At 51.1% G+C, this 23,957-nt stretch overlaps 10 protein-coding genes and 1 non-coding gene across 11 annotated transcripts; 8 read left to right on the top strand and 3 right to left on the bottom strand.

Moving 5' to 3' along the window:
• Positions 1 to 498: 498 nt before the first annotated feature.
• On the top strand, positions 499 to 2,500 carry APUU_50673A (putative mucin; the record flags this gene model as incomplete). The annotated part of the gene is made up of 3 exons (XM_041705696.1): positions 499 to 1,002; positions 1,054 to 1,327; positions 1,383 to 2,500. The coding sequence occupies 3 exons, from the start codon at positions 499 to 501 to the stop codon at positions 2,498 to 2,500; spliced, it is 1,896 nt and encodes a 631-aa protein (XP_041558156.1).
• An 869-nt stretch (positions 2,501 to 3,369) lies between these two features.
• Positions 3,370 to 5,209, top strand: APUU_50672A (MDR family MFS transporter; the record flags this gene model as incomplete). Its single annotated transcript, XM_041705694.1, has 4 exons — positions 3,370 to 3,531; positions 3,583 to 4,489; positions 4,544 to 5,010; positions 5,081 to 5,209. 4 exons carry the CDS (start codon positions 3,370 to 3,372, stop codon positions 5,207 to 5,209), a joined length of 1,665 nt encoding a protein of 554 aa, XP_041558155.1.
• A 624-nt stretch (positions 5,210 to 5,833) lies between these two features.
• APUU_50671S (Zn(II)2Cys6 transcription factor domain-containing protein) lies at positions 5,834 to 7,109 on the bottom strand (the record flags this gene model as incomplete). The annotated part of the gene is made up of 3 exons (XM_041705693.1): positions 5,834 to 6,625; positions 6,685 to 6,984; positions 7,029 to 7,109. 3 exons carry the CDS (start codon positions 7,107 to 7,109, stop codon positions 5,834 to 5,836), a joined length of 1,173 nt encoding a protein of 390 aa, XP_041558154.1.
• A 273-nt stretch (positions 7,110 to 7,382) lies between these two features.
• Positions 7,383 to 8,501, top strand: APUU_50670A (zinc-binding alcohol dehydrogenase family protein; the record flags this gene model as incomplete). Its single annotated transcript, XM_041705692.1, has 1 exon — positions 7,383 to 8,501. One exon carries the CDS (start codon positions 7,383 to 7,385, stop codon positions 8,499 to 8,501), a length of 1,119 nt encoding a protein of 372 aa, XP_041558153.1.
• A 188-nt stretch (positions 8,502 to 8,689) lies between these two features.
• On the bottom strand, positions 8,690 to 8,783 carry APUU_t50011S. The gene has a single exon. It is a non-coding gene; the product is annotated as a tRNA-Phe (tRNA).
• A 563-nt stretch (positions 8,784 to 9,346) lies between these two features.
• Positions 9,347 to 11,414, top strand: APUU_50669A (uncharacterized protein; the record flags this gene model as incomplete). The annotated part of the gene is made up of 9 exons (XM_041705691.1): positions 9,347 to 9,658; positions 9,711 to 9,812; positions 9,860 to 10,024; positions 10,077 to 10,164; positions 10,210 to 10,303; positions 10,362 to 10,429; positions 10,490 to 10,718; positions 10,777 to 11,016; positions 11,099 to 11,414. 9 exons carry the CDS (start codon positions 9,347 to 9,349, stop codon positions 11,412 to 11,414), a joined length of 1,614 nt encoding a protein of 537 aa, XP_041558152.1.
• Positions 11,415 to 11,680: 266 nt separating this feature from the next.
• Positions 11,681 to 13,438, top strand: APUU_50668A (TPR domain protein; the record flags this gene model as incomplete). Its single annotated transcript, XM_041705690.1, has 1 exon — positions 11,681 to 13,438. One exon carries the CDS (start codon positions 11,681 to 11,683, stop codon positions 13,436 to 13,438), a length of 1,758 nt encoding a protein of 585 aa, XP_041558151.1.
• Positions 13,439 to 13,817: 379 nt separating this feature from the next.
• Positions 13,818 to 14,970, top strand: MRPL10 (mitochondrial 54S ribosomal protein uL15m; the record flags this gene model as incomplete). Its single annotated transcript, XM_041705689.1, has 2 exons — positions 13,818 to 14,131; positions 14,202 to 14,970. The coding sequence occupies 2 exons, from the start codon at positions 13,818 to 13,820 to the stop codon at positions 14,968 to 14,970; spliced, it is 1,083 nt and encodes a 360-aa protein (XP_041558150.1).
• Positions 14,971 to 15,605: 635 nt separating this feature from the next.
• Positions 15,606 to 17,552, bottom strand: APUU_50666S (serine/threonine-protein kinase; the record flags this gene model as incomplete). The annotated part of the gene is made up of 1 exon (XM_041705688.1): positions 15,606 to 17,552. One exon carries the CDS (start codon positions 17,550 to 17,552, stop codon positions 15,606 to 15,608), a length of 1,947 nt encoding a protein of 648 aa, XP_041558149.1.
• Positions 17,553 to 19,554: 2,002 nt separating this feature from the next.
• APUU_50665A (uncharacterized protein) lies at positions 19,555 to 20,450 on the top strand (the record flags this gene model as incomplete). The annotated part of the gene is made up of 2 exons (XM_041705687.1): positions 19,555 to 19,689; positions 19,737 to 20,450. 2 exons carry the CDS (start codon positions 19,555 to 19,557, stop codon positions 20,448 to 20,450), a joined length of 849 nt encoding a protein of 282 aa, XP_041558148.1.
• Positions 20,451 to 21,366: 916 nt separating this feature from the next.
• APUU_50664A (uncharacterized protein) lies at positions 21,367 to 23,858 on the top strand (the record flags this gene model as incomplete). Its single annotated transcript, XM_041705686.1, has 5 exons — positions 21,367 to 21,394; positions 21,462 to 21,818; positions 21,905 to 22,131; positions 22,179 to 22,709; positions 22,770 to 23,858. The coding sequence occupies 5 exons, from the start codon at positions 21,367 to 21,369 to the stop codon at positions 23,856 to 23,858; spliced, it is 2,232 nt and encodes a 743-aa protein (XP_041558147.1).
• Between the last annotated feature and the right edge of the window lie 99 nt (positions 23,859 to 23,957).

Genomic DNA, 23,957 nt, shown 5'->3' with positions numbered 1-23,957 from the left:
ATACTAAACCGTTTCTTTTTTAAATTCCGCTTCCTATTTGTCGTTTTATTATTTAAATTAATTTTTAATTTTCCCTCTCACTTGCCTTTTTGGTTTAGTCGGCTCTGGCTTTGCAACTCTGGATGGCTGCGATCCATAACTCCATCCGAACCTCGCCTTCCATATATTATTACTCAAGCGTCTCTTTCTATATGTATGACATGCCTGCCTGAACCCTTCACTGCTATGCCACCGGATCATCTTTGTCCTGGACTGGCGGCCTGGCTTTCACCCCTTCAACGTGCCTTCATTCCATTGACAGGGCACCACCAACAACATTCACTACTGGATCCGCTTGGTTGCTATACTATACTAGCAGTAGCAGCCCTTCAATAACACAAACCTGCTCAACAACACTAGCCATCACCAATGGGACTTTCATGACACTTCGGCTTCTAAGGTCTCATTTCTTCCTCTCTCCCCCCTCTCCGGTTTCCTCGGACCTCAGATCTCTGCCATATGTCTCTACCGATGCTCTCGACGCATTCGTATCTCGCTGCCCCTCCAATTACCCCGACGATTCCCCACGACTCGCGGACAGACGGTCCGGACGCTATCACAAAGCAACGACACACCCAGAACCATTTGGAGGTGCCTGATATTCCTTGGACCGCCCCGTTTAGGGACGGTCTTCCCACCCCTCCGAGCGACATGAATGGCGTCGCCTACACCAACCTACGCTCTTATGGAGGGAAGCCCGAAGGCTATGCTGTTCCTGTGTACAACAAGATCCCGTCCTATCCACGGATGGGCGCTGACTTTGTCAACCGGATGACCCAGCAGCAGCAGCAGCAGCAGCAGCAGCCTCAGCAACAACCAAAAACTCAGGTGCCCAGCAAACAACCCTCAAATATCGAGACGGACAACCAGACAAAAGACAAGGATAGTTCCACACCTTCGTACCTCCAGGTTCCTGCCTCAATCAACAACGGGAAGGGAAATCTGCCGGATTTTGCTGCTCAGGTAAGGATATCGACAAATCTCGAGAGTATCACAAGACTGACCTGCTTCTAGATGACTTGCCTGTTTTGGTTTGAGAGCTCGCCGAAGTTGAGGGCGATTGAGGAACGCTCCAGTCATGGGGCCTCGCTTTCGCCTGAAGCGATTCCTTCAGTTGGGTTCCAGAAGTGGGTGTCGAGCATACTCTCGACGACACAAGTGAGCCAGAACGTCGTTTTGCTGGCGCTTCTCTTCATCTACCGGCTGAAAAAGTCAAACCCTGCAGTGCGTGGGAAAAAGGGCAGCGAATACCGACTGATGACGATCGCTCTCATGTTGGGGAACAAATGTGAGTCCTCGTCCATGTGCTTGGCCTGGATGATTGTGCTAACCCTCGCTTCTAGTCCTCGACGACAACACCTACACGAACAAGACCTGGGCGGATGTGTCTAGAATATCGGTTCAAGAGATTCATGTAATGGAGGTGGAATTTTTAAGCAACCTTCGATACAACCTTTATGCATCCGAGAAGGAATGGGCACAGTGGCACGTCAAACTCAGCCTATTTGCCGACTTCTTCAATAGCGCACCCCTCGCTTCGGACAATAACGATGTACTCCCAACACCCCCAATCCTTCGTCTCTCGCCGAATTTCGGCGCAGCACGGACTCAGCTGTCACCAACTTCCATGAGGCTGCCATCGCCCTCCACCGACCCCGTACACTTGCAGCCATGGGCTCCTGTGAATGGGATTTCGTATGGTGCCGTTTCTCAAGCCGCGAGCGAAATCCCCCCGATTACCTCTCGCAAGCGGCGCTACGAGGGGTCAGTTGAAGAGCAGCTTCCGTCCAAGAGAATGGCCTTGCCGAATATGCCGCTTCCGTCTTCAAGCCTGCCACCTGCGACTCAGATGAGCGTCCCGGCTTTGCCGCCAATGATGGCACCAACCTCGGCACCGCCACAACAGAGCATTCCCGGGCCTGCTCCACGGTTGCCTCCCAGCAACTTTGTTCCGAACATCCCGGCCTCCCTACCTCAGCTATCCACCACACCTAGTCGCTCTACCATGCCTCCGGTCTATAACCCTAGTACCTGGGCACCGCAGATTCCGACATCTACGGCCTCTCAACCTCTTTCGAATGGTGTGCTGACCCCGGGACTATCGCTACCTGATCCGTCAAGGCACCATAGTAGCCCGTACGGCATGTCGTCGGCTACGGTTTCACCCGCCGTATCTGCATACGCTGTCCACACTCCAACCACCCACCTCTCTCCATCGTTCTTTCTGGCGAACAGGAACTCCCCATACCGTCCGGTGCGAAGCGTCAATACGCTGCTGATTCCTCCACCCTCAGCTTCTCTCGAGCACCAGCGCAGCATTCCTTTCGACCATATGCATTACCAGCCGTTAGGAAAGTCGACTGCTGAGCGCAGGACGGGGTTGTTGCCTTACCTCCACCACGATGCATTCGCCCAAGGACCGTACATCCCACCCAGCTTCCATTCTACTCCACACTACTGAGTCGTTTCCTTTTTACGCCGCTCACGATTCACGAACCACATTCACATCCGACATTTTCCCTCCCCCCTTTTGTATTCACCCTAACTTTTGTATTCTGTACAACTTTTCACTTTGTTACGATGTTGCATTTATTCTGGCGTTTCGGCATCATAGATGAATTTCTATGGAAGAAGCATTGCATGCATTTTCTTCGGGGACCCGGAGGTGATTTGTCTTAGCTCCGACTACAGCATCACCATGGCGTTGTTATTTTTGACCTCGTACCACCAATATCCACTGGCATGAGGTGTTGCATTTGCATGATACATGGGATACTTTTTCCTAGGGCCGATTGATCGGCTACTGTTTAAAATAGTTAAGACCTTTGAGAGTTGGCTCTCAGTCGTGCACTTTTTTCCAAGTAAACTTCTAAGTTCTCTGTAAATTAGTCCATTCAAGCCATAGAGGCTGAAATTAGGCAATAGGCAAGCAGACCCGCATCTGGCCTACGGGAGCGCCTCTATCCAAATTCGCTCCCTAGCGTCCTAAACCGGAAATTCCGCATACTTTGAACAACTTACTGTTGTCGCCAAGTAGCTGCTTTCTGGGGCCCGTGAAACTGTCCTCTGGAGGAATGACCCAATAAGGAAATGCAGCATGATATAAGCTATTCGAAACAATATACTGGTTAATTAAAGCCCTGTGGTGAGGACAGAAAGATAGTAGGAATCGGAATCGGAGTCGGAGTCGGAGTCATACGAATATAGGAGTATAACACGCGCAGCTTTTGTTTTGCTATGGACAGAAAATAAGACCATGATTTATTCGTCAATATAATAGAGGAATTCTCATCTTTACCTGCTTCAAAGTTGTCAAAGATATCTCCAACCATGAACCCAGAAACGAAGGCTGACGGTGAAGCTCCTTCTTCCGACATCACACCAGATGCCATGGATGCACAATGCCTGACCGGTCCAAAACTTTACAGCGTTCTTTCTGGCCTCATGATTGCAACGCTTCTTATCTCCCTGGATGCCTCCATTATTGCGACTGTAAGTTGACCCCGCCCAACCCAGAATAGATTCTCATGCTCGCCTTTGCAGGCCATCCCCGCCATCACCAGCCAGTTCAATACAGCAACAGACATAGGATGGTACGGCGCGGCCTACCCACTGGCCATGTGCGCCCTGCAGCCTCTGAGCGGCAAGCTCTCAACAATATTCTGCATACGGTGGACGTACCTCGTCTTCTTCGGCGTCTTCCTTCTCGGCTCCCTCCTCTGCGGCGCAGCAAACAGTTCCACAATGTTTATTGTCGGCCGGGCAGTAGCGGGCATTGGAGGCGCAGGTGTTGTCTCTGGTGGTCTCTCTGTCATCGCACTGGTCACGCCAACAGCTCAGCGTCCGCTGTTTTCCGGACTGATCCTGTCGCTCTATGTTGTTGGGACGGTGATTGCGCCCATCATCGGGGGTGCCTTCACGACTCGGGTCTCTTGGAGATGGTGCTTCTATATCAATCTCCCGACTGGAGCAGTTACAGTTGCGACGTTGCTGTTTTTCTTTCACCCCCCACAGAACAACAAAGCCGCAGCCCAGGAGAAGACGATACTCCAGAGAATCTTGCAGCTGGACTTGATCGGCTGTGTGCTGTTCGTCTCATCGATAGTCATGTTCTTCCTAGCTCTGCAATGGGGAGGGGGAGAATATGACTGGGATTCAGCGACTATCATCGGCCTCTTCGTTGGGTTCGTTGTATCGATGCTGCTGTTTATCGGGTGGCAGATACGCAAAGGCGAAGCAGCATTGATTCCTTTAACCCTCCTTAACGATCGCTCTGTGGTGCTGAGCATTCTCTTCGGATTCTTGTTCATGGGCGCCTTTATCGCCCCTGTTTACTACCTCCCGGAGTGGTTCCAAATCGTCAACGGTGCGAGCCCTATGCGAAGCGGAGTCATGCTCCTCCCGTCAGTTTGTGCACAGGTCTTTGGAGCTATTGCCTCTGGTGTAGCTGGTATGTTTCCCCTTCTGGGTCTCATGGATTCGGGAACTGACAATAACATACTAGCTAAATACGTACGATACTACAACCCCTGGTTCTTCATCGGCTCAGGTATGCAGTGTATTGCCTCGGGCTTATATACAACCTTCAAGCCCTTCTCAACATCACCAGGCAAGTGGATAGGGTTCCAGATCCTACAGGGTCTCGGATGTGGACTCGCAGCGCAAATGGCCCTTCTTACAGTCCAGAATGCGCTCAAAGCCAGTCCCAGCATGATCCCAGTTGGTATTTCCACCATCATGTTTGCGCAGTACTTTGGAAGTTCCGTAATGCAGACTGCGGGTGCTGCCATATTTCACAATAAACTAGTTACCGCCCTTGAATCTGGCGCTGGCGCCGGCTTGAACGGCACCGGTGTCGCGATGCTGCTGGAGGCTGGGAATCTCAAGGTGAAACAGACGGCCCATGAAGCTTTTCCTGGCCGTGTTGATTCTATAATCACTGCGTATAATGATGCTATCACCACTGTCTTTGTAAGTGGACCCGCCCTACACCCTTAACGATTGACTACTTGAACTAATCCGTCTTGCGTCTGCATTATAGTATCTTGCCGTGGCTGCGAGTGCAATGGCGTTTGTCTTAGCTGCTGGTATCAGGTGGGACAATATCAGCCAGCCCGGCTCCAGTGGGATAACTGAAAAGCACTCTGCAAGTAACCAGCCAGAGCCTTGACCAGGACACGTTGGTCTGACGAACCAATAGTGTTAGAAACTGAATAGAGCGCTGTGTGTTGTTTTCGTACCTTGTATTAAAGGTCCTATTTCATCTTATTAGACAGTCTACAATAATACTTGTATTTCTCACCTACTTCTCACGGTCTCAGTCTTGTGCACAGTTGGCTGGAACAACCAATCATGTTTGTCAAAAACCAATCGGGAAGGGCCCCGCAGCCACCCGCCGCTAGTAAACTCAAAATACCCTACTGTCCGAGCCCCAAGTACCAAGGACTATGGACTCCATGTCGACATACCCTTAAATCACCTGTATGTGGTGCGGTGGCTCGTCCAATAAGTCTGTCTAGTTGTTGGTTGAGTTAGAATTCCTGGACGTTATATCTTCGAGCAACAGGAACCAGCATCCGTCCCTCTGATCAGCGATGACTTGGGGTCTAACATCAAACTCATCCTCCGCGCAGTTGCACATTTGCCTGACTCTTGACACCGGCGTCTCAACATCTACCTTTCAAGTCTCTGGGGCTATTGTTTCGCAATTGTCGAGTCCTCTGAGCTGCAACTATCCTTTCCCAGCCCTGGAAGTAGTGGACTGTATAATCCACCGCCAAGTTATATCAAGTTATCAACGATCCCACATATCAGCGAGAGTCCCCCCCGGAAGGAATTCCTGTACGGTAGTATTCTCTCCGTGATATATCCGCAGGTATTCGCAGATAGAAGGACACTCAACCCTAGCTCTGAGCTCAATCCACCATATACTGCGACTCGTCTTGCGATACCACAGATACAGCAACAAAAGCGCCACAGGGTCTCTATTGCGGAGCAGATCCTCGAACGAGCCATGGATGCTGCGCGTGAAAAGTTGAGTTTGGCCGGTTGTGACCTCGCTATCTGGGAGGTGTAGGATGTGGGATACTGCGTGGGCGGCGTCGAAATAAGGATTATTTTGTGCTGTGGATGAGTGGCTCATGAGACAAACGGCGGCTAGGGGTGTTGGTATAGCCTCTATGCCTTTCTCTGGTAAGGGTAGGTTCATATGGGCAAAGGTCGCTGCCATGACGCGGAATATACTGTTCGGTCGTAGTGGGTTCATTATATTCCATAGCGACATTTTGCCCTTGCCCATGTGTACCCAGTCGAGATCGGACTGGTTAGAGGAGTTCAAGGGCCATGATTCTTGGGGTGTGCGTGCATCGGGTGACGAGAAGGACAAAATGGCTAGGGCGGCTGCGGTTCCCCAGATTGGGTCCTTGTCTTTTTCTTCAATTGGTTTTTTTAATCGTCTGTTGAGAAGGGTTGTGCTTTGGGACCAGTGGTAGCACTCTTCTAGACTGCGACGGGAGCCTAGTGAGCCATCCAGATGGCGGTCATATGAAAATGCCACGGCTAGGGAGGCGTGCATTAAACAAGGATACTGCAAGCTATGTTAGTTGATTTGTCTGGTGGTGATGGTATCAATGCAATGATATTTACAGTGAATGCCAATCCCAGGAGCTCGCGATTAACATGCATCATATTAGAGTCATCTGGGGTAGTGCTGACGAGACTTCGTCCTAGATACCGGGTGATGAAGTTTTGACATTTCGCGTTCAGTTGGTATTGATATGAGGTGGATTCGTCAGACGTCCAGACGGCACTGGTGACAGGGGGCTTAACCACCAGTGATCGCCCTGTGCCAGCAGTTATAGGCTGAAGATCGGGAATATTCCACATGAAATTGCATAGTATCCCGAAAGAGCTACATCTCTTACAATGCGGTTTCCCCTCGTCGCACTATAAGGTCAGCGGAGCAGTAGGGCCAGTTGAAAGCCACCCACCTTGAGTTTTCTGAGCTTGCAATTCCGGCAGCCGAATCTCGATCTGCGCGGATCCCTGCGCCCCGGACGAGTCGATTCCATACCCCAATTGATTCAATGCCGAACAGATGTGCAGTGGTGGAAGTGAAGACTGTCGTCGACCCCAAAGTAGTCTCACTCTACGCTAAACTCCTTTAGGAACAATATCCCACGCTAGCCTGTTCTCGGAAACAGCGGCCTCTGATTGGCTGCCCACCATCTATAATCAGGGCATCGAACAGCCGCAGAATCAGAGCTGAATTGCATAAGAAGGAGGTAATCCCTCAATATTATAAACAGATACAACCTTTTTACAAAATTTAAATCCAAAACAAAATGACTACCCACCTCGCCGCCGTCTCCCCAGCCAAAGGCCACCCCTTTGAGCTCCAAACCCGACCCACCCCAAAACCAGGACCAGGCGAACTCCTCATCGCTGTCAAATCCATAGCCCTCAACCCAGCAGACACTCATATGCGTGGCAGCGGACTCTTCATACCTCAATATCCCACGGTAATCGGCTTTGACTTTGCAGGTTTAGTCCTCGAGGTTGGTGACGACGTCCCGCCTTCTTTCAAACCGGGCATCACCCGCATAGCAGCCTACGCCGCCTCTGCCTGGAAGTCCTGTGATCCGGACTATGGTCCGTTTCAGGAGCAGTGTCTTGTCCCATGGCAGCATGCTGTGGCACTTCCACTTCCGGATGAGGGCGTGTCATTGTCCTGGAACCAGGCGGCGACTTTGCCTGTTGCCGTTCAGGTGCCGCTTAGCGCGTGGGATGCGATGGGGATTCCACGGATGAGAGACGCCGATACCAACGGAGAGGAGCAAAATAGCGGCAATAATAAAGGAAAGAAAGGAGAAGCCCTCCTCATCTGGGGCGCCTCCTCTAGCGTCGGTACTATGGGTGTTCAAACAGCACGGCTGCTGCGTGATGATCCAAACTCATCTTTTGCGGCTGTGTACGCTACATCTGGGGAAGTGAATAGGAGATATGTTGGTTCGCTAGGTGCAGACCGTGTGTTTGACTACAAGGACTCAAACGTTGTGGATGCGGTCGTCTCAGCAGCCAAGGAGGATGGGTTAGTGATCCGGTATTGTTTCCTTGCAACCGGGCAGCTGGCGCCGTGCCAGGCTATACTAAAGGCATTCGTCGGTAAAGAAGGGGAGGAAGGAGGGAAGATTGCGTCGGCGCCTGTGGTACCCCCGGATGCGGAGATTGTGGAAGGGGTGCAGACGATTTTTGTGATGCCGTCTATGGCAGAAGAGGAGAGGCTGGAGCAGTTCCGGTACTGGATCGGGACATGGCTGAGGGAGAACTTGGTCAAGAAGTCTATCAGGCCGAGTCCGGAGCCGACGGTCGTGGGACGGGGTTTGGACGCTATTAATACTGGGTTGGATCAGCTGCTCCGTGGGGTGAGCTGTACGAAGTTGGTTATTGAGGTTGCGGAGTGAGTCTGAGCATAGAAAGTATAAAACAGTTGCCTGTCGCTTTTTTGGTTTAGAATATAAGAAATGTACATTTCTGGTTATGCAAACAGAGTATATACACTTGAATTAGGGCAAGACACTGTGGACCCAAGATCCACCCACCACTTCCACTTCCCACTTCCAGGCAAAAAGATCTAATACAAAAAAGAACATGGGGTCACCCGGGATTGAACCAGGGACCTTTCGATTAAGGGTGAATGAAGTTGGAACTTCAGTCGAACGCTACTCCCGCTGAGCTATAACCCCATTGCTTGTCACGTGGTCCGCATACTGGAATTATTAGCCATACACACTCTCCATAAGGACAGGTATACAATCTAATACAAACAGTTGATTAGGGCAAACGGACCTTTGGTGCAAGGTGTGAGTGTTGCTGGCTTATGAAACTCGACGATCTTGGCTGGGTCTGTATATCTTTACCACAGCCAATTCCAATCAGTGTTTCAGAATTAACCTGGAAATCGGTATGTAAACCTCAAGCAAGTAGACTAGATAGCCTACTGCAGTAGTTGGACGGGAGATTGGAGTAGTCTGTGGACCCTAGCACTCACCATTGCTCCCCCCGTTGGCGTGATCCATGCATAATCTGAGCAGCAGACTAGACCGTACTAGCGTTCGCAATACGTGTGGACTATGATACAATGCTGCCGAGTCGTGTTGGGGTATGGCAACTTGGTCTAGCTTCTGAAATCTCTTCTGGGAGTGTTAAATAGAGAACGGGGTCTGCATACATACCAAGTAATTGTGGCTTGCATTGACCGAGCTTGTCGGTGGTATTTACTTCCATCGTACGTTGATAACCCACGACTATGGTAGAGTCGGCATCCAAAGGAAGCGAACAGGTCGCTTCAAAGACCTTGGGTACTACCACAGCCACTGACATCACGCCTCCCAATGAAAACGGCGCCAGCCATGAGCTTCATTTTGCCAAACGGGGCGCGGCTCCTGCAGAAGCTTCGACAGGCCAAGAAGGCCGCATCGATGGATACGACCCGGAGCTGATGAGCGCCAGGACGTTGCTCACGGCAGAAGAGGAAAAGAAGTTACTGCGTAGGATTGACTGGCGGCTTATGTCGCTTTGTTCGCTTATTTTCATGTTCAAGAACCTGGATAGCAATAATGTGCGTGTCTATTTACTCACACTACTGTGCGGTATTACTTACAGTGTTGCAGATATCCAATGCTCGGATTATGAACCAGGGGACGGGTCATAATATCATGACACAGCTTGGAATTACGTCCAATGAGTATAACTTGGTGACGGTGCTTTACTATGTATGATATCCCTGGAAGTGTATCAGGGAGTCTCGCTAATGTTCCAGATCCCATATATCGTGCTCGAAGCACCCTCAAATCTACTTCTCAAGCGTTTCTCCCCCTCCAAATGGCAATCTAGGATCATGATCAGCTGGGGCATCTTTCTGATGTGCAATACTGCCGTGAAGAATAAGGGTGGTTTATATACCACTCGGTTCTTGTTGGGAGCGGTATGCCCATTATCGATCAAGACAACGTCTATACTTGCTAATAAAACGCCAGGCTGAGGCTGGCCAGTTTCCTGGTGTCATTCTCCAGATGACATACTGGTATCGTCCAGACGAGATGTCCCTGCGGTTGCTATATTTTTGTAAGTTGTGCGACGTAATGGTTGCAACAAACTAATTATATACAGACATTTGCGGAAACATCTCGAATATCTTCGGCGGTCTCCTCGCCTACGCCTTTGACACTGTATCTGGTGCAGGAGGCCTTTCCGGCTGGCAATGGTAACAATCTTTCCTTAAACCTAGGTTTCTTTCTGCGACCAATGCTGAGATTACCCAGGCTATTCCTCATAGAAGGCATCGCAACCGTCATTTTCGGCGTTGCCATCTGGTTCTTACTTCCAGACTGTAAGCATGAACTCCATTGACCTTTATATAACTTACCCAGCTGCTAATGCCGTGAGATAGTCCCTGAAACAGCATCGTGGTTAACCGAGAAAGAGAAGAAATTCATCCAGGCCCGACTCCCATCCAACGCCCCTCGAGCCAGCGAGCAGAACTTCAAATTCCGCGAGGTCATCGAGTCGCTGAAGGATCTGAGGCTGTGGCTGTTTACTTCCATCTGGGCGACCTTTACTGTAGGCACGCACGGCGTGACGTTCTACCAGTCCACCGTTATCGCCAACCTTGGCTATACGTAGGTTGACGAGGACAACTTCATTTGGCTTCGATGCGGCATTGCTAATAGTGTTTAGGAGCATCGCCCAAGCCCAACTACTGAATATTCCCATCACGGTCTGCGGACTGCTCTTCATCGCCATTACAGGCATCACGGCAGACCGCAGTCGGATACCGAGACCCATGTACCCGCTTTCGTTTCTTCTCGTCATCATAGTCTGCTACGGCGTGTTTGTTGCGTATCCGAGTAACGGCGCTATATACGCCGTGACCCTGATCGGGAATGCCTTGACGGCCGGCTGGTATCCTGTTATGTGGTGCGTTCTTTCTCCCTTCGCCCTAGGCCTATATACCATATATCATCAGCATGGTGTGCAACTAACAGATGACCGACACTAGGCCCTGGCGCGTCCAAACCACCTCCCGAGCCACAGGCTCAGCCTTCGCAATCGGGTTCGTCAACAGCTACGGGCAGATCGGGGGCGCCATTGGCCCGCAGATATTCAAGAGCGAGTATGCACCTCGCTACAGCGTTCCGTTCTCCGTCGCCATGGGGCTCGTTGGACTTTGTGCGATCTTGACGCTGGTGACGTGGTGGGTGACTTGGGAGACGGAGCGCGATACAAGACGATTGAAACTGGCGAGGATTGCGGCGGAGAAGAAGGGCGAGGTTATTTTGGAGGACTTGGTGGATCGGGACTTGAAAAGAAATTAACATTAATTGGGGGGTTACCCCTCCCTCACTATACATAGTATAGAGTTGGAGACATAGAGGGGCAGAACACGTACATATCTTGGAGTACTACTTACTAGTCCCTCGTGCTGCCGTATCAGAATTGCGCCATCAGCAAGCGCCAAACGCTCCGAATCTGCAGTCGAGCCACGCTCAAATCCAGCATACTTAATTCCCGAGGTCGGTCCTCGGATGCGGGGAGCAGAACAGTCTGGGAATTAGAACCTGGATCAATCAAATATTTGAAAATGAGCCTTCAAAATAACGAGGCCGCAAAACCCTCAAGCGATCCGTACTTCGACCTGGGAACGCTGGGTCGGACCGTCAGTACAGAATCCCAGGAAGCGCAGAACTGGTTCGACCGCGCGCTTGTCTGGACATACTGCTTCAACCACGATGAGGCCATCACCTGCTACAAACGCGCAATCGCGCACGACGAGTCCTGCGCCATGGCCTACTGGGGTGTATCGTTCTGCTCTGGGTCCAACTATAACAAGACCTGGGCGCTGTTCGATGAACGGGACCGCGTGAATGCCATCAAGCAGTGTTATGTTTATTCGCAGGAGGCTCTAAGGCGCGCGGCGGAAAACAGTGACAGGCTGGAAGACTGGGAGCACGCGGTTATTAAGGCTCTTGCGCTGCGGTTTCCTAATGATGATCCGAGTAGAGACTTTCTTGCGTGTAGCAAGGCCTACGCCGATGCTATGAGAGAGGTGTATACGAACCTTGGAAGAAACGACTTCGATATCATTACGCTTTTCGCTGATGCGTTGATGAATGTGGCTCCGCGGAAATTGTACGACGCCCCAACGGGGCTTCCGATAGAGTCGTCTCCTGTCTTCGAAGTGAAGGAGTTGCTTGAAGGGGCTCTGGAGATGCCCGGGGTGGAACGGCATCCGGGCCCTGCGCACATGTATATCCATCTGATGGAAATGTCGGCGACGCCTGAAGTTGCCCTTCCTGCTGCAGAGCTGATCCGTGAGATATTTCCGGATACGGGTCATACATTCCACATGCCTGCTCATATCGATGTTCTTGTTGGCGATTACCGGCGCGCAGTCGAGTACAACTTCAAGGCGACCGTTGCGGATGATAAATTCTTTCAACAGAATGGCGGCCTGACGTTCTACAGCTATTATCGGCTTCATGATTACCACTCCCTGATCTACGCCGCGATGCTGGGTGGGATGTCCAAGGCGGCATTGTCGGCGACCGATCGAATGGAGGCAACAATCACAGAGGAAATCCTCCGGGTAGAAACACCTGCGCTGGCGGACTGGATGGAGTTTTTCAAGGCCGTCAGAGTGCACGTCCTCATTCGTTTCGGGATGTGGGATGAACTCAAGAAGCTCGACCCGCTCGAAGACAAGGAGCTCTACTGTGTCACCAATGTAATGAGACACTATGGAAAAGGCATTGCCTACGCCGCCACATCGCAGCTGGAAGATGCCGATAAAGAGCGCGAGCTCTTCAAAGCCGCTTCCAAGTTTGTCCCTCCTACACGGCTTGACTTTCCCAACAAAATCACCGATATCCTCAAGGTAGCATCTGCCATGCTGGATGGCGAAATCGAGTACAGACGAGGCGATTACGACACCGCGTTCAGAAGTCTGCAGGACGCGATTACTCTCGAAGATGAGCTTCCATTCGCAGAGCCATGGGGATGGATGCTTCCAGCACGCCATGCATATGCAGCTCTCTCCTTGGAACAGGGCAAGATCGAGCAGGCTGCGCAAGCCTATGCGGAGGATCTAGGACTGATCCCGACACCTAAGCGAGCACACCAGCATCCGAATAACGTTTGGGCTCTTCATGGCTACCATGAGTGCCTTGAGATTCTGGGTCGTCATGCAGAGGCGAGCACTATTAAAAAACAGCTAGATCTTGCTCTGAAGGAGGCAGATGTTGAAGTCCCATCTTCGTGTTTCTGTCGGCTTGGGAATATTTCTTGTAGTGGAGCGAAAGCGAATGGCTGTCACGGAGCACAGTCACATTGTCAGAATTAGCCTTCTTAAATAGAGAGACTCCAAAATATTTTATCCCAAGACTAAAACCAAAGTGTTTGTATACAGAGCGTGGTAGAATCTCACCGCCTCTGTTCTGCCGTTATAAAGGTGGCATTCAACAGATGCATTGGGACGAACGAATCTGTAGTCACTAGGTCATATCGATGAAATTACACAATTGACAGAAGTGATTCTCAAATATTTTTTTTTTTTTTTGAACATCATCCAGCAGGATCACGATTGAACGCTGAAACCTTCATCTGTCACTGTTGATTGCCGGCCCGACATTTCTCCGCCACTCTGGCCGAACCCAAAAAGATCCTGCCGGCCTCAACACCAACAGGCCAGCCAACACCATCACCACAAAACACACGCGACCATGCCTCCCAGGCTCCAAATCCTCCCGCTCCACCTCCGGAGCATTATCCCTCGACCAAACCTCGCCCAACCGTCGCAATTGTCGCTCTGCGCCCCGTCCCAATCTCGCAATGCACACATCCTAGCCTCGCTCTCCGATAACCCGGGGGCCTACAGCAAGCGCATCCGACGAGGTCGCGGTCCTGCGTCCGGTAAGGGAAAGACGTCCGGAAGGGGTCACAAGGGTCAGGGACAGCACGGAAAGGTTCCTGCTGGATTCAATGGTGGACAGACGCCGGAGATTATCGTGCACGGCGAGAGGGGATTCAACAACATGTATGCTCATTTTGCTCTTCGTTACAGGGAAATTCCCACCCGTCGAACTGGTTTATTAACTGAATGATAGCTTCGCCCTGGATCTCGCCCCCGCCAACCTCGACCGAATCCAAGAATGGATTGACCAGGGCCGCATCGACCCCACGAAGCCCATCACGGTCCGCGAACTCGCACAGTCAAAATGCATCCACGGCCCCAAGGAAGGCGTGAAGCTCCTCGCCCGCGGCATCGACTTCCCCGCCAAATCCACATTCAAATCATCAACAACACAACAGTCCTCAACAACAACAGCCACGGAATCACAACCCCAGTCTGAAGCCCAAACAGCGGCCGCAGAAGAAGAAGCACTCGTGGACGAAAAGACCGTCCTCAAACAACCCATCCACCTCGTCGTCTCGCGCGCCTCAGCCTCTGCAATCGCCGCCGTCGAAGCTGCCGGCGGCTCCGTCACAACCCGCTTCTACACAAAGGCCGCCATCACCCGCATCATGAAGCGCGAAACACACTCGTTCCTGTCTACACAGTGGGCCGAGGAGAGCGGGAACGCGGCCCTACACGCCGCTGCGGGTCTGGACTTCTCGTCTTCTGCCGGCGCCGCTGTCGCGGGAGCCATGGAGACAAAGGTCATGAGTGAGAAGGGCCTCAAGTACCGTCTTCCCGACCCTACGAAGCGTCGCGATATCGAGTACTACCGTGACCCTGCGCACCGGGGGTACTTGAGTCACTTGCTGAAGCCGCTCGAGGGTCCCAGTTTGTTCTTCCGCTCGCCTGTGGAGAGGAAGAGCGCGGCTGGTTCTGCGAAGAAGGAGAAGATCTTGCCCGAGAACAGGCTCTGGTAGATGTAGACCTGGAAGGTTGTTGTTTTTGGAATGGAACTGGTTGCCGGTTATGTGTATGGATGGGTGTGGGCTGGCTGTAACTATGTGTATGTATATTAGGTTAGATATCTATTTGTCTATTGTATTTCTGGATAGGCTGGCTCGCTGTTCATCATTGTACAGTTCTACATGTAGATTAGACTCGATGAAGGCTTAAATCCCTTGAATACAGGTCATTTATTGTCCACGCCTAAGACTTCACGGTGGGTAAGGTATACATACCCCAACGCAACAGAAAAACCCTAGAAATAGAACATCCTGATATATAATTACAGTACATGAATTGAATTGGGAAGTAAACGCAAGAAAACGCGAATAGAAAAAGAAGCTCATTCCAGACAAACGCCTTGCTTTCGTAACCGTGATAAAGTCCGATCCATCCATTCAAATTCAAATTGAGGTCCCAAGCACTAGCAAAGTCGACTTGCGAGAATGAAAGGAAAGAAAAAAAGAGCAGGGTATCGCGAATCAAAAATCCCAAACACCAGCGCTCGTTATATATATGGTAAAAGTTCATGACGTCGCTTTTTTTTTTTGTTTGTTTCTGGGTGGGTATTGTGCGTGCAACTCGAGCTTGAGGTGCATTAGGTAGGTATTCATAGCTTCCAGATGCTGTCTGCTTGGTTGTCGCCTACTTTCTCTGCAAATTCGCGCAGGAAACGACAGGACAGAATATCGCGAACGGTCCAGCGTCTGCGATGGTTCATGTCCAGGCATTTCGTGATGAGCTCAAGGGCATCGCGGCGTGTTTCTGAGTCACTTCCGTCGCCCAGTACCGCGTCTTTGTCCCAAATTCCTTCCCGAATGTTGGATATCAAACGGGGCTGGAAGGTGTGCTGGAATGGCCGCGACCCGACGAGGAGGGTGAAGACAATGACTCCAAAAGCCCAGATGTCCACCGAAGGGTCGATTATTCCAGAAGACGAGTCTAGTAATTCCGGGGAAGCGTATTCGAGGCTTCCCGCAACGCTGGTGCTGGAATCAGAGGGCCCAATGCTTCGAAGTGGTGGTCGCGCACCCTCATATTCGTACGAATCGGGCTCATCGTCGTTGTCCGCGTTGATCCATTCTGCCATTCCAAAATCACACAGCACGAGGTTCGAAGTTTTGACGCCATCCGGCAACTCAACCGGGTCCAAGAGGCAATTCTCAAGTTTTATATCCCGGTGCACCACGCGAGCATCTTCGTGTAGATATCGCAGGGCGCATGCAAGTTGATATGCGTATTTCTTTGCGAGTTTCAACGATAGAGTGCGGTGGCTTTGTCGGTTTTGACGGATTAGGTGGAAGAGGGTGCCGCCAATGTGTAATTTCGTGAAGCAGAAAGTGGCATAATCAGTCTCGTAGACTGCATCGAGCGACAGCACATTCGGGTGGCTGAGATACCGCCAAACACGAACCTCGTGGTCGAACTCAGCCTGAACTGCATCATTCTCCCTTTCACTTCTCTCAGCAATGTGCTTTTTCACGATTTTCACGGCTAGTCGTCGAGTCTCGCCACTTTCTTCAACTTTATAAGCCTCTTTCACAACACTGAAGCCTCCAGAACCAATGGCTTTTCCGAGAACGTAGTCAGTTCCAACCATTTGACCCTCATCATCAGGTTTCGGCGGTGGCTCTTCTTGTGTGCTCCACATGGAGAGAAACGCGCTTGCTGGAGATTTTCCGCTCGAGGCCGTGGATCGGCGCGAACGTGCCCCTGTAGAGCTTCGATAGCGCCCTGGCTTGCTACCGAATGGGGTTCCAGATGTACCGGACCAGGAGGCACTGCGGTCTTCTGGGGAGTGGAACGTCTGCGTCGGGGACGCCATGCAGATGGGCGAAAGTATGCTTCGAGTGCTTCCCGGAGGGGTTTGCACTTCATCCATGACGGGGGACATGGTCGATACAGTGGTAAGCGACGTGGGGCGGTCGATAGAAGCGTTGTTAGGACTTCCGGGGAGGGCCTCGCGTGACAACCGGGCCGGAGCAGTTCGCCGGGACTGATATCTTCTGGGGTCGGGGCTGAATCCCAGCTTGCTGATACCGCTCGCAATGTCGTTATCATCCTGCGGAAGCATGTTCCGGAGGCTTGATGTTTTCGGCGGTTGGAACCCTCGTGCTCGGCTTAGCCTCTCGCTCTGCGATAGCTGCCCTTTCAGAGCTTGCTGGTTCCTCGGAGTGACGGTAATGGAAGGATCAAAGTAGTCGATAGACGACTCCTCCTGCTGGAGGAACGAGTCAAAGGGCGACGAGGCGCCCACATCCTCTGGATTGTGAGGGATCTCATCTTGACTTGGGCTATCATCATGGCGCGGAACTGAGATGGGGGGTGTCGAGGAGTGAAGGCTACTCAATACTCTGCTTTCTTCATCAGTACCGCAACGGTGTGCGTCATAATCGTAAGAGATGTTGGTACGGTCGCCCTCGTTACCAGCTCGATCACCAGTCTCTCTCCAATCTCCGTCTTGCTCTCCATCTCGCCAGCGATTTCTGGAAGCATTTTGGAAGGAAGTTTCGATCCTCAACCCGTGCGACTGGTTGCTTCTATGTGCAGTCGCCATGCCCTCATGGAGAGCACAAAGAAGGCCTGGGTAGAGGGAATGGTATCATGAAGCGTTGAGAAGAAGATAAAATCGATATAAATTTGATGACGCGCGAGAGACGAAAAAAGATGCAGGACAGGGAAGTTGTGGAAACGGCAGAGTGGGTGATGTGGAGTATCTGCTGCGTCTTATCGACTCTCAGAGGCCGACAAAGGCAAACCTAAACCCGAACAGTGATGGGGCTGGCGGGTATGAAGTAATGGTGGAGGACAAATTTATAAAAGAAAGCTTTCTTAGTGGAAGGCAGAAGAAGGACTTTTTTCTTTGATGGAGATCGTGGAGGAGAAGGGGAAGAAGCGATGAAAGAAGATGTTGCACGTCGTACGATCGAGTGAGTGACGCCCATCGGGAGAAAACGGGAGCGCTCTTGGTATAAAGAGGGGAAGTCGAAGTTTCTTCATTCCTCATTAGTAATTCCGGTGTGTCTGCCTTCCAGGGCACGCATTATTATTATTTGGGCCCATTACTCAAGTCTATTATGTATGAGCTTCTATGAGTTTAATCCTTCAGGACCCTTTCATGTACGGCGACGTCATCGCATCGCCTTGTTCAGTCTCGATGAACGCTTGACGCCCTCCCTGCCTGACTCGGCCCAACCAGAGCCTACGTAAACTGCAGCTGCTCGGATAATCAATCCTATTATTATTTAACTTACTTTATTATTAGTTGACTCGCCGTTGTCGGGATCAACGGCCGTTGCGCCCACCAGGACCCGGGGTCGCTCTCTATTTGTCGCCCTCCGTCCATCCACCACGGCTGTGCAACAAGTCAAAGCCAGGGATGACGCATCTAAATGTGGCAAAAAGGCCTTTGTTGAAGTTGTCTTATTCTTGTATCTCCGAAGGAGTGCAATCCCTGCTCTACCATGATCCAATAGAAGAGCAGTGAAAGGGTGCGCCTATCTCGGCTCTGGAAATACCGTACTTTTGTCCAGTTGCAGTTTCCAGGTTCTTGGTCAATTCCAGAATGTTGATTCGATGCGCTGGCAGTTGTGTCGAGGGCTACTCAATCTTGATCCAAGTCAGATTCCGCGATCGACTTGGCGACGTGCTACGTATTATGAAACCAGCGGCACTCAACACTTTAACAACATTATTGTCAAAACCACTACTCTATATCTGGTCGTACGGAATATAGAAAGGTAGGAAAGAACCAGAATTGAAGACTGGGTAATGGAAGTCCGTTCTTGGACGATTCAGGCTTTCGCATGCCTCTGTAACTGAAAGAAATACTGACCGGGATCGTTTTCTTCCGTTCGTTCAATCGAGGCCCTCGTTTACCATGTGGTCTTTTCGATCTTGGTACATTATCTTTGCAATTTCGTGTGCGAAGGTGTAGATGTTGCTGATTATTGAGGACGCCTGAGGAAACTGAGCATAAGCACCGGCTAAGCCGGATAGGCTCCAGCGTCTCGGCTGACAGTGATGCCGAAATGTATTCAGCAAAGTGACCAAGGCAGTGATTCATGAAGGATTTCATTGGATGGAGGGTTGACTGAGCGAAAGACTGGCGGATTGATGTCGTGCTGGAACAGTGGGGGGTTTGGGACAAGCTACAAAGCTTCAAAGTCGCGAATTTATCCCCATTGCAACCGTCATAGACGATATAGCACTTGGTTGACTCCAGCAAACGTAAGCCTGGGGGGTCTGGGCATCAGTTTTTTCTAAATCGGGCTAAGTGGCCCGACTTGAACTTGCAGGTTCTGCGAGATCTAAAGGCTTGATGGCCTTTGAGCTGCCACCATCCCCACATCAGCCCCCGCTAGTACAGGACTACTCTGAGGCTACTGTTCGAGTTGATTCACAGACACTCAGCAGTCAGCACAGCATATTGCTTGGTTAAACAAGTAGAACATCCTTAGTTCTTACCGGGTCCACAGTAGAATATATTTAAACCATGATTATTCCACTATGCGGCTGTGTCCAGGCAATCCTCGAGAAACCATCAGCCGACATTCATTATGACAGCAGACAAGGACACGAAACCCGAGTGGTACCAGGAAGACGTCAAAAGCATCAACCCCGACGCCCAAAATCTATTAGAGAACTACAGCGGCTTTCAAGCCGACGAAGTCCTGCCCCATGTCTTATCACTGGTTCGCCCACCATCCCAACCCATCCTCTACTATACTAACCCCGCCAGCGAGCCGAAGCATTCCGCATCTATCACTATCCCTGTATAGGCCAAATGCGCTTCCTCTCCTTCCACATCCCACGCCACCCACTATTCGAGCGTGTCCTCGAGCACCTCCGCAACAACCCCACAGCCGGCTTCCTCGACGCCGGCTGCTGCTTCGGTCAAGAAATCCGCTACCTAGCTCACCAGGGCATCCCCAGCCGCCAGCTCTTCGGCCTTGATTTCGAACAGGCATTCATCGATCTCGGATACAAACTCTTCCGCGACAAGGACCGCCTAGAAACAACCTTCGCTTTGGGAGATCTCACCGTAGACGACGGTGGCAGTGAAGAGGCTCTGACGAAGACGCTGGGCGGGAAGATTGATATCGTCTACGCCAGTTCGCTTTTCCACCTCTGGGACTATGGGACACAGCTGAAGGCTGCAACGCGGTTGGTGAGCTTGCTCCGTGACCAGGTTGGGGTTATAGTTGTTGGTCGCCAGCTAGGTAGTATTTTCGCTGGCGAGTATCCTCTCACTGGATTTAGTGATGGGACGCAGTACCGCCATAATCTTGAATCTTTGAAGGGGTTCTGGCTTGATGTTGGGCAGGCTACTAGTACTCAGTGGAAGGTAGAGGCAGAGTTGAAGGTTGAGGATGTTGTTCAGCAGAATTTGAAGTCAAGCTGGGGTGACTCGAACATGCGGATGATTTGGTGGAGTGCAACAAGGATTGCATAGCTATGGCCTTGGCCAAGGTCTGGGTAGATTAGTTTTGGATATAGAGTTTGGTAGCCATGTGTTAATGAGTTAGTATAGAGCAGTGAGAATGTTTGTAAATTTTGACTAGAAATGGTTTTCCAGCGGTCTAAGTAGTTCGATATATGTCGTGCCCTCCGCTTGATTCGTACTGTTCCGGAACATGCACCATTCTTGCTCAAAATTTCAGACGCAAGTCAGACAAGAGTATTCACAATATTGTCAATGACAATCAATATTTAAAACAAAATAAATAAATAAAATAAAATAAAAAAGCAATACTCGTGCCGTCGTGCGGTGCCAAACGCAGTCACATGTTGGCAAGGAACAAGCCTAGCGCTAAGCCCAACGCGGCTAGCCAGGAGCAGCCCCAGCCAGGCACGGGGGCCCTGGTGGATAAGCGCGCGCAAGGAGCGTTTGATGATTTGACCGGGTCTCTTTAATCTTAGAAAGGTAGACCTCCTTTCTGAGAGTCGAGAGTCTCGAGAGTCTGGGGAACTCATCGAGCTTCACCTGCTTCACAACGGGTCTTTCTGCTTTTCCTTCTCTTCCGCTTCTCTTTGCTGGCCCTTGGATATTTTTTTCACTTTGTTTGACTCTCGGAACACTCGAATTTCGTCCTGCGGCTCGAACCTCCTGTTCTCCGATTGTCCACAACCCCCCGCCGCTGGTCGTGGCATTCATTCGTTTCTGCCAATTCGCAACAAGTCGCTCTCGATATTTGAGTGTCTCGCTCCTTTTACTCTGGCAGCTATTCTCTTGCGCTTTTTTGCGATCCCCCTTTCGTGCACGCATCGCACGCTGTCGACTTGCGCTCGTTCCCTCCCATGTCCCGAGCTCCTGAATTTCCCCCCAAACGCGCTTGAAACGTTCCACCCAACACAACACCGCCGCAAACATGGCGAGACCCCGGATTGTGCGAGCTGGTATTTCCCACTATTCCCTGCCACATCGACTCGGTAATTGGCGTTACTGACTCGGATTGCTAACTAGATACGCTTGACCTCCAAGACCATGATGCTCCCTCGGCGAAAGATCATCCAAAACCAGCACCCACAAATGAAACCGGCCTAGCTCCGCACCAGGAGCAGGAAGTTCGTCTCGCCGGTCATGATTCCAAATCTGAAATTATGCAGGGCCCTGATGGTCGTGGATCGGCCGCGGATGGATACCATGATGGCATTGATATATATGATGATACCGACGACATTCAGATCGGGCTTGGTGTTCATCGGGGCGATTCTGATAACGGGGATGGTGAAGACGGTGACCATAGCGATGCTGATGATGATGACCTGTTGGATGATGAACTCATGGACAAAATCTCGAGCTCCCCTTCAATTGATGACGGTATGTCTCATTTTCTTTGGGGCCGTGTATTGCACGACCCAACTTTACCGCGATTCCATCTGAGTAACTGTGGCTGACTTGAGTAGATGATATCAATTTCGAGTTCGTTTATGCGTTGCATAACTTTGTTGCGACTGTGGATGGCCAGGCGAACGCCTCAAAGGGAGATAACATGGTACTTCTGGATGACAGTAACAGTTATTGGTGGCTTGTTCGGATTGTGAAGGACGGTAGTATAGGTTATCTGCCTGCTGAGCACATTGAAACGCCCACGGAGAGGCTGGCACGGTTAAACAAGCACCGAAATGTGGATGTACGTTTCCTGCCCCTCAGCACAGCGAACCTAACTGACAAAACTAGCTTTCTGCGACAATGCTTGGTGATAATTTGGAGAAATCCAAAAACCCTCTGAAAAAGGCAATGCGCCGCCGAAATGCGAAAACCGTCACATTCACTAGCCCTACGTACATTGAAGCTTCCGATGTTGAATACTCGACTGAAGAAGAGGTTGACGATGACGACGACGTTTCTTTCACTGACGAATACGCACGGGAGGAATACGAGCAACGTGAAGAGCAAAATGAAGATATCGTTGTCGAACCCCTGCGGCCCAAAGCGCAACGCGATAAGGGAGCCGAAGAGGCACAGAATGTGCAGGAATCGGAAGAGCGTGCTTCCGCTAGCCCAGAGAAGCGGCGGACAAGCCAGGAGATCTTTGAACAAGAAGAACCACTCTCTCCTACTTCGTCTGAACTCACCGTCAGCAGGTCAAGAAATGGCACTATCAGAAACACCGACTCATTCTTCAAGGACGATGCTGCGGAGCCCAAGAAAATATCTCTCACTCCAAACCTACTGCGGGATGAGTCTGGGGCGATTGAGCCAAGAGAGGTATGTACAATTCATTATTTGCTTTTGCTGAGTAAAATCTGACTGCTTCGGTATCTGTAGCCTCGCATTAGTTTGGAGACACTCGACAAAGTCAACTCCAACGAAAAGAAGGAAGAGAAGAAGCGGAAGGAAAAGAAGCCCGGGATGCTCAGCGGCCTCTTCAAGAGAAAGGACAAGAAGTCTAAATCAGGTGACGATGAGGGTGAAGACATGGAGAAACACTCGGGTGAACTGTCTCGATCGTCCCCAACGCCAAAGACATCCTTGGAGTCTGTGGGATCGCCCGAGTCGCGCTCTGCGAAGCAGGTTGGACCACAACGGCAATCCAGTAAGCTTCAAAAGCAAGGGCCGGGGGCCGTGGCAACTCGAGATCCAGCAAAGGAATCAGCCTTAGGGTCGCCGATCCAAAAGGAACGAGCGTCGAGGGAGAACCAGAGACCGGATCAGACGATACGTCAAGTGGTCCTCGACGAAGTGGAAGAGATATCTGGGTCCTCACGTTCCAAACCCCGCGAGCCAGAGCGGAGCAGGTCGAACTCTGCCGGTATAACCAGTCCTTCAAAGAACACAATGTCACCAACTTCACCAACGTCGCCAACATCACCCATGTCACCAGTGTCGCTGGTTGAAGAACATATCGATCGGCAGATCCCACCCAGCCAGGTGGCTACTTCGCATTCTGTAACATCACCACCGCAGAAATTTGCCCCAACCCAAAACCGTTATTTGGATTCACCTGCCAGCTCCTCCTCGCCTTTGGGAAGCCAGCGCTCACCTAGCATGCCGGGGCTAACTCTCGACCTGCCGCCTTCCGGAGATCTACTACCCTCGACTGATTCGCCTCCCATATCCCCTGCTGACACCACCGACAGCAGGCGGGCTGAGGCAGCTCCGACGCCGTTCGAGGCACCGACTCCGACCTGGAGCGATGCCAGCTTGCGCTCGTACTTGGAAGACGAGAACGAGCTTCGCGATCTCTACGTGATTGTCTATGACAACACAAACATCCCGCCTGCCGGCCCTGAGCACCCGATTACTGGCAACTTGTTCAAGGACGAGAGCAAGAGACTGCGGGAAATGAATAGCCAGTTAGACTCTCTGTTATCTGACTGGGTTGGTCAGAGAGTACGAAAGACAGCAAACCAATGAGCTGAACGTGTTGCTGTACATTAAGTTGAGACTTCGCTAGTGAAGCCTGACATGTTTGATACCAATTTTTCGCCTTCCGGCCAAGTGCTATGATGTGCT

This window comes from Aspergillus puulaauensis, chromosome 5 (assembly GCF_016861865.1).
Source record: "Aspergillus puulaauensis MK2 DNA, chromosome 5, nearly complete sequence".
Taxonomy (NCBI): Eukaryota; Fungi; Ascomycota; class Eurotiomycetes; order Eurotiales; family Aspergillaceae; genus Aspergillus; species Aspergillus puulaauensis.
Note: the sequence above shows the minus strand (reverse complement) of the source record. Positions and strands in the feature narration are given on the sequence as shown.